The 9,137-nt window shown below is 41.2% G+C and overlaps 1 protein-coding gene across 1 annotated transcript in view; it reads left to right on the forward strand.

Moving 5' to 3' along the window:
- The window catches only part of bmerb1 (bMERB domain containing 1), an 11,099-nt gene extending 1,978 nt beyond the window's left edge, over positions 1 to 9,121 (forward strand). Inside the window, exons 3-8 of the mRNA XM_020596211.1 lie at positions 2,685 to 2,922; positions 4,653 to 4,726; positions 6,024 to 6,138; positions 7,314 to 7,396; positions 7,505 to 7,619; positions 8,084 to 9,121. Of these exons, the coding sequence (XP_020451867.1) occupies positions 2,685 to 2,922; positions 4,653 to 4,726; positions 6,024 to 6,138; positions 7,314 to 7,396; positions 7,505 to 7,619; positions 8,084 to 8,108 (650 nt within the window). The 3' untranslated portion in view covers positions 8,109 to 9,121. The remainder of the gene's footprint in view (positions 1 to 2,684; positions 2,923 to 4,652; positions 4,727 to 6,023; positions 6,139 to 7,313; positions 7,397 to 7,504; positions 7,620 to 8,083) is intronic.
- The last annotated feature ends 16 nt before the right edge of the window (positions 9,122 to 9,137 follow it).

The raw sequence follows: 9,137 nt of genomic DNA on the forward strand, positions 1-9,137 counted from the left end.
GGTTATGTTTGCCTTGCACTTTCTGTTTTGTGCTCCAGCAGCAGCAGTCCCAGTGTGTATACAGGATGATTGCAGGTTGTGTCGGGGGGCGTGTGCACTGGATGTCATATGTACAGAAATTCTCTGTTGTGAGCTGCACCACGCACCATCCAGACTCCCTAAGATGTTCTCATTTACCCATAATCCTGAAGTACACTGCTGAGCCAGTTTGTTTTACTGAAACAGGAGTGATTTATTACCTGCGTGGTTTACATCTGCTGGGGATGTGTGCAGCAGCATTGCTTGCTAAAACTTTGTAGTAAACTGCTTTTAATTAGGAAGTGTCAAAGGTCTTCTTTCCTTGCAGCGCTGAGTATGTGCGAGTGGCCTGCTCACATGACAGGGAGCTGTTAAGACATAATTGAGCCGGCATGTTGCCAGTTTTAATGGTCCATTCGTGACTTAATGCAGCATGGTCTTATGGATGGCTGAGAGTGAGAAAGAGGAGCGTTTTGAGCAAAGAAAAACAAGAAAGGAAAAAGAGGTAAGGAAGTAAAAAAAATACTTCTCAAACTTTAGATCCTGCTGCAGCCTCATGAGACAAACTCTGATTTGACGTCAGCGTCTTCTGTCACCAGACATGTTGGGTGATGATTCAACATCACTGAGACACAAACAAACCAGTCCCTCCTGTGCAGACTTGTCTGCTGTGATGAGTCAGCATCACCCTCAGCAAGCATCTATGAGAAGTACCTCAAACGCAGACTGCAGTTTATGTTGCTGCAGGAGGACCATGTCGGTAGAAGAACTGCTGGTGATAAATGTCACGTTCAGTTTTGTCAACCCAGAATTTCAAATGAAAATTATTTGTGTACTCAGGTTTATGAAGACTGGGGATTTTGTAGTGTAGTCATATGTTAGGGAAGGATCGCTTCACAGCCAGTATGGAGAATTAACAGACAGCACTAATAACACTGACTTCAAAGATGTGTATTTTGAGGAGTTTTCAAGCAGTAATGCCAACATATCTCAGGTTCCAGTCTGTTAAATATGAATGTTTGCACTGACACGAAGTATCAGTGTCAGCCGATCACTGTTTTGGCATCCAGTCTCACTACGCTGTGTCTGTAAAATATTCACGTTCTCCTCAAAAGTGGAAGATAAACTTGCAGAAACACCAGGCGAAGTTGGATGCATCACATATGATATATAATTATATTGTAGTACTGTCATATGTTTTTGATATGGTTTACTTGCATTTTAATCTTTATTTAAAGGGTTTCTCTAGCGATTAAGATCTACATAAAGGGCTTATGTGAGACAGATTCTTAAGATATCATCAAAACTGAAGCTGCAGAGGCTGAGACATCTGTACTTTAATCCCCCATAAACCCATCCTCCCTGACTGGTGAACATGCACATATTCATGTACGCCCACTCTATGATACAAGCTTTCTGTTGTAAATTTACAGTGTCAAGATGACACTGAAATAAATAACCCTGATGACATCAGTTTGACATCATCAGTTCATTTTATTTCCAGACTCAGAGTCCAAAAAAAAGAAAAGACATACATCACAGCCAAACTATAAGATATACATAAAAAAAAACAAAAACATAATCACATTCTTAACAAGCAGTTACACTCATGTTTCCACAGGAATGACTGGTATCATCCAGCACTGAATTTAAGATTTGACAGCAACATAACAATGACATTCTGGGAATTATTCGATTGATAAATGAATTTATAAACCAGGTTTCCTAATAGAGCCTGAAAAGTGCTGACTCTACATTACAAAACAAGTCACTTGCAGTACAGCACCTAGAGTTTTTGAGTAGCATCTACATACAATCATTACAGGCAACCTGAAGCTTCTTTATCCACAAGGGTGCAGAATAAAGAGGAGTGCAATACACTCTAAAGAGACTCAACTTTACAAGGTCTGAACATGTGGAATTTTCTTGCCAGCAAATGAGCCTATAACATACCACACTGTCTCTACATGTTGCCACCATCACACATCTGATCTAGAATAAAGTGTTCCAGATATTTAGTTTTATTACACACACGTGACAAATAGAAATCTGGAAAACAAAGATCCCCATCTCCTTTAACAGTTTGTTGTTGGTGCTCCGGCATGAATAGCGGTTAGTGCATTGATCAGAGCAGTAAGTGTTTGGTCAGTGGCTGTGGTGTCTTTGCATTCTGTTGACTGATGTGGAGTGTGTGAGGTCAGTGGTCCAGCTGAGGGAGGAATAACCCAATCAGCAAAGAGCCACAACTGGTTATTGATCCATGTCTGAACTTTTTTTTTTCCTTCCACATCAACAACAGCTTTCCTCTGAGGAAACGGTCTCACAGTTTTCTGCATGACAAACCCCCATTTTCACATCATCCACAAATGAAGTCTTAAAATGGAAGGCAATCATTTGTGACTTAACTTCACACCCCTACTCTCAATTACACACGGTGCTTTCTTTCCAAACATCATGTTCTCAGCTGCTGTGAAACAACAAGTCACAGGGAGATGAGGTGAGAACTGTGTGTGCCAACATGCTGGCAAAAGTATAAACGGATAAAAAGACACAACAAAAGAATTCTTGGATGTATTTGAGACATGAAATCATAGTAAAATGCAGCTCTGGAATCTGTACTATGGTCAAGTGCACTGACTTTTCTTTTCTATAACTTCCCTACTAAGATGATATATGCCAGTTTCTCCTGCCCACACTGCTTTTAAAGTTTCCTGTTTCCCTCCTATCTTTGCTTAATTTCTCCATATTGATCTTATCTGTGCGTGTATCCCTCTGCCTCTCAGGTCATTCAGATGTCTCCATGGCAGAAAGCACCATGTCTCCAGAGGAGATCGAGGTGGAGATGGCTCGTATCCAGCGCCTGCGAGAGGTCCTGGTGCGCCGGGAGTCAGAGCTGCGATTCATGTGAGTTGCTGAATTGTCTGTTTCTGTATTTTTTGCAACATCCAACATAATAAAGTGAGACTTTCATCAATAAAGTGTCATATCAATCCCTGCTGCTGTCCTTGAGTGGATGATGAGGTGGCCTTGTTGCCATGACAGTCTCAGTCATGATGCATGATGTTGTTTCCCTGTGTGATTCATGTTGGCTGTGTGAAGGCGTTTTGATACTGGGTGGAGCGGCCCTTTTATTCAGAGGGCTGGACATAGCGGTTGAGATGAAGTGCTGTATTATTATCCTCACTGCCTTTATCATTGGCATGTTGTGTCTGTGCTTTGTGGGACGCTGATAAAGTGATCAAACAATTTAATACTATAAAGTAACAATCTGACGTCATTGCGTTGTTCGATTCTAGTGATGTGTAATACTGCTAATTTCCTTTCAGAGGTGATGCCAAGTAAATCCAAGCTGGTATCACAGATGCCGATACTTGGTGCAACAAAGTGTTAGTGTCTGTTTACTGCAATGTAAAGCAAGTAATAGCTTTTTTTTTCACTTGGAAAATGACCTTTATGTCAATTAATTTAATACTGACTCACAATAGCAATATACACTGAGATGATATAGTTTTATCCTTATGTTCAGTATCCCTGAAATATTTTTCACTTTATTAGAACATTGCAGGCAATGTTGCAAATCAATGAGCAGGACTAGGAAAAATGTATTATATTATTATGAAGTGTAACATTGCACCTTTCTAAAACCAAATTCAGTGTGGAAACACATGACACTGTCTCAGGCACTTTATTTAACTATAACAAATTGTATCTCTACTGTAAAACATTGAACTGAACAGTGTGTTTAGAGCGAGGGTGTCAGATGGAACTGCCACACACCAGAGCGCGCACTCATTTGATAATGTTCGCTCCAACGCCCACTTAAAAGGCTTCATTAGGCCACCACAGTGCATCACTGTTGTCAGGCTCTGTGTGAGTCAAGACAGCAGCACATAAACACACATACACGTGCACACGTGCTCATGGCTAGCAGATGGACCATCAGTGTGCAGAAGCTGCAGGAATCCATAGATAGAGCTGCTAGAGCTGAACGCAAGGCAGAAGGAAAGAGAAGGAAACAGAGAGGGAGAGAAAGCATCTGAAGGGATGGGCCAAGGGAGGAGAAAGAAAAAGTAGGGAGGTGTAAAAGCAAGCAGAGGGAGGCGGAGGAAGGAGGCCGTGAATGAGTCATCGGCTTGATCTATCACAGGGAGAATGAAATCTGTGGTAGCTGTCACTGCTCTGCAGAGATGGAGAGTGAAAGACAGGCGGAGATTCAGGGAGAAGGAGGTCCTGGGGGTGAGATGCCAGGGCTGGAGGAAGCTCAGAGAGCAGCGTGGATTGATTTATGTTCCATGTTTTCTATCTGCACACACATTCCTGTTGTGTGACAGGCGCCTCAGGCTGTGATGTCTTATTGTAGTACACTGCAGTACAGGGATTTGTGGTTATGAAAAGAAATTGATTTCCAAACATTTTTAACAGTTGATTAATCATTGAAGAATACTTCACCTCACCATTAATAAATGTGAAAAAGTGGGGCCAGCTTGTTTTATATCACTGTATTGAGAGAAGGGCTTTCAGCTCTGTGTGCTCTTTATCCAGGGCTTATCATCACTGTCACCAGATGAAGACATCCAATATTTGTTATTTAATGTGATGGGAGATTTATTGTTGCCTTTCACAATGTTTTTTAGGATGGATGACATTCAGCTCTGCAAAGACATCATGAGCTTAAAGCAGGAGCTGAGACAGATTGTCGCAGTACCAGGTATAGCTCAAACGCATCCGCACATACATATATACATATTCTGCCTCTCAACCAACATCAGAAAATCAGCTGTAAGCCCTTCAGGACATTAACCACTCAGAACTGAGCCTCTGTGTATGAATGCGTCCACATGTCCTGTTTGGACTTGACCAAAAGTAGAGCTCCTGACATAAAAATCTCTGTTTGCAGTTCACCAGTGTCCCAGAATCTCAGCAGGTGCTGTGGTGATTTAAAGGCAGTGTTGTTACATTAAACTCTGCAAGACTGATGACAAGACTATGGTGGAGTTATGAGGCAGAGACAACTGTACACACACAGACACACTTGGATCATCACCGCTGAGGCAATACAAGCTGAGGAACGCTTTTCCAGGGAAGGTGTCCAAAATGGATTTCAGTAAACACTAATCTTTACTCCCTGAATGGTTTATTGGAGCCTGTGTGGTGCAGTCGGAGTACACAATCAAATACTGGTTTAACTCGTTAGTCAGTTCCAGCACCGTTGGGATAGTTTAGCATACATTGTGATTTTTCAGTATCTGAATTACAAGGAAGCCCGACAGTGCTCCAAAAATTGTGTACTGTGTAACTTGTCTTTATATGAATTTTGCCAGACAGGCATTTACCTACCTCTGGGGTCATTTCTGATGCCCTAATTTATGATGTTGGTCTTTATTTGATTACTGTATCCCTCATGAGAATGCACTCCGCAGCTGCACCGCTCCACTTTATTTCTGGAGGGAGAAAGAGCTGATGTTTGCAGTCATTTTTCAAACCCCTTTTCCCAAGTAGTCTAAACAGCAGCAGTGCTACACAACCTGCCTCTGCAGCTGTTCATGTGTGCATGCACTTTGTTTGGTCTACGTCTTTTTTTGTGCTTCGGAATGTGAAGGTTAGGAAGTGAGACAAGGAAAGATGGATCTTGTGTTTGTGGACCTTTTGATTGTGAAGGCAAATTCCTTCTTTAAATGAAGCAAAAAGATTTCTCTAGGAGGGAAGATTGAGCTAAGGCTAAAATGTTTCTAATCCATGATTTATATAATTTATATGAATATATAAAATAAAATGCCTAATCAGTGCCTTATTTGTTATAAATTATACAAGGGGATAATTAAGGGTCTGCGTGTGATGTGACTCAGCGACTTTGATGGAAGGTTTTTCAAAGCCAGGTAGCTAAAAGCATGGGATCTGCTGTGATACTTATTGCAAGAAAATACAATATTAAGGTTTCAGTTCTACCCCCTTGTCCTTACCACCAGGCATTGTTTATGATTCAACCTCTTTCATTTTCTTCCCAGAGAAGGAAAAAACTAAGAAGCACAAGCAGCAAGAGGAGGAACTGATCCTGAAGATCCATAAACTGGTGCAGAAAAGAGATTTCCTGGTCGACGACGCTGAGGTGGAGAGATTAAGGTAGAGGTATCATTAATATCCGGGCTGCTGTTTGGGAGTGCAGACTATTTACTCAGTGTTAGAATGAACTGCATCCACTGTTTCTTCATTTGATACACATAGGATGGTTTAGAAACAGCGGGAAAGAGGCTCATTAGAGTACATGTGATGAACGAATGTGAGCACGAGTGAAGGCAGACGGGGGTCACTTCATCATCACAGCACTGCCTGCTCGGGGGGTGCATTTTTATTTTATCATCTTCCTCCTCCGCTTCCACAAATAACCTGCAGAGAGAGACACTGATAGAATGTTCAGATAGACCCAACAAAAATGTCAACTCTCAGGTTTGAAAACACTGGATGAGCACGTTTCTGAGCCACTGAAAGAATCACTTTCAAAGCCTGTTGGACACACTGATTGTGTGTTAGGACCCAGTGTGTTTGACACAGTCACAACAGAAAAGTATTTAACACTGGCATATGTTGTCAGCACCCAGGCCACATGTAGCTCCAGGTTGTGCTGACTGTGCATTGTCATTACACTGAAGTCACAGAGCTGAAGAGAAGTTATTTTGAAAGATAAATCCCACCCACAGTTCCAAATGTTCCAAACACATCAAACACTGCTCTGTTCATTCAAATGGAAAAAGAAATATTCACCATGTGATAAACAAGATTTTTAATCCAATTTCCACCTTCCAACTGGAATTACCACCTCGTGGTTGTATGCCTCTGCCAACCAGCCAAATTCAAGAGCATGGGACAGATGAGAGGTCACTGTGACCTTGACCTTTCACCACCAAAATCTAATCAGTTCATCCTCAAGGTCATGTAGACATTTGTGCCAAATCTGAGATGTATAGACACTCTAGTATATGTCATTTACAAGAAAAACAAATACAAAGTAAAAGTATTATAAATTATGCAAGAATTAAACAAAACTGATTCTAGTTGACCTTGTCCAAAGTAAGTCAAGTTTTTTTCTGTTGTGCAACAGAATATAGATTCAGAGGGCAGAAGTGTCTTCAGGGACACTGCATCTTTCAGAAAAACAGACGCTTAGCTCTGTGACTTGAATATAATGTCCAGTCAGTGCTACTTTTACTGTATAGCCCAGGTAAATACAGACATTCTGTGACCTGATTTTACTGAACTGCATTCGCCTCACCAACTGAGATGTGATTGCTGTACCCCAGGGAGAAAGAGGAGGACAAGGAGATGGCCGAGTTCCTCAGGCTGAAGCTGATGCCTCTGGAGAAGAAGCTCAAAGTCACACAAAGTGAGTGAGAAGTTAATAACCCACACGCACATTCAGAAAAAAACAGGAGTATCTGCAAATCCACATCCACAGTGTGATCATTTCTGTTTCCTCTCGCTTTATGACAAGATCCTCCAAAGCCTAAGAGACAAACCCTGGAGCCGCCTCCCAATAAACCGTCCATTACCAAGTCTGGGGTGGCCGTCATTAAAGACTGCTGTGGAGCCACCCAGTGCGCCATCATGTAACTGACCCTGTTCCCGAGTCAGAAACATCACACTCACATCACGACATACATCACTTCCTGTGACTCAGAGAACCTCAGTTACTTGAAACTATTCAAGAGCTATTACAGTTTTAGTCAAAGACGTTTGGAGACTGATCCCTGATCAGCAGCCGAGGGGCTTTTCTAAGTGATTGTCACCTGCGTATATGGAGTAGAGACAACAGATTTGAAAAATAATGAGGAACATAGACACGTCAATTGTAAACAAAACATATGTGCTAATTTAGAAACAGATTGGGTCATTCCATTTATCGTCAAAGTGGTGATACAGGCTAATCACTGATGTCTGATGTACAGTATGTATAGAACTACAAGTACAGTATCCACAAAGTATAAATGCTCCGGTTCTCTGTTTGACAGGAAAATGCCTGTTTTTGGCCTATAATGTTTGACGCCATCATTGTTTGTATGACTGTTTGCAGGTGGGAGGTGCAGACTAACAACTAGGCTACAGATTAAGTGACTTGTGAAGCAGCATCTTTGACTCCATGCTTTGGCTTGAACAGTAATTCTCTGGACATAAGAATTGGCAGGTTTAAAACTCATTCAAATTAAGACAGACTTTGCTGACCAAACTAATACACCACTGTAAACACCGCTACAATGGTGGGTCATGTTAAGCTGAACACCAATTAGCAGCAAAAGGTCTGGCCAACAATATGTCTGGGTTTCAACGTAGCATTGAGACAGTGAACAGCCAAATCATATGTGCCCAAACTGCAGGTGCATCAGTATCATCCAAACTATACAAGTTAGTCTTGATGTTTGTTTTTATACACAAACTGCAAATAGGAGCAGGGGTCACAAGGTCAAACCTTTAAAGATAAAATACGGTAATATGAGCAGACAGAACTATAAGATCGCCTTGTAGCACAACATTGAAAAGTGTGTCCATGCTTTTGCATTGCACTCTAAAGAGGCTAATGCTAACCTCATATGAGCCACTTTTCTGTCAGCATTTCCATTAGTAGCACCCACATTATTCCGAGTCATCTGTGTATATGCAAACACTTAACTTCATTCAATAGGGTGAGTTTTATTTTAATTAAATGGTTCACTTGCTTATTACGCCAAGCCACCACATTCCTGGCCAAACTAATTTCATCTCAGCCATCAGCTGCTGGGAAATAGACTGGTTGTATGACACTGTTCATAGTTATTATGGATATTGCTGGCAACTTGCATCCTCTGAATTTAGTCTTGCATTTTTATGATAAACACCAGGAAATAAATGCAATTCTTGTAAATGCCTACAATAGATGGTGTGTGTTCGAGTGTATTTAGGACATTAGTGATGCACGTCAAAGTGTAGCTCTTTGTCACTCTCCGTTCCTTCTGATAACTTAAGAGTCCTGTAGTTGTGGTAAATTCATGAAGGCCCTAATATTGAATATTGAACAAATATGCAGAAAATAAGCTGAAACTACTTGTACATATATGTTTAAATAAAGAGCATCTTTCAGGAACATGCTGGGT

This window comes from Monopterus albus, unplaced genomic scaffold, assembly GCF_001952655.1.
Source record: "Monopterus albus unplaced genomic scaffold, M_albus_1.0 scaffold29.1, whole genome shotgun sequence".
Taxonomy (NCBI): Eukaryota; Metazoa; Chordata; class Actinopteri; order Synbranchiformes; family Synbranchidae; genus Monopterus; species Monopterus albus.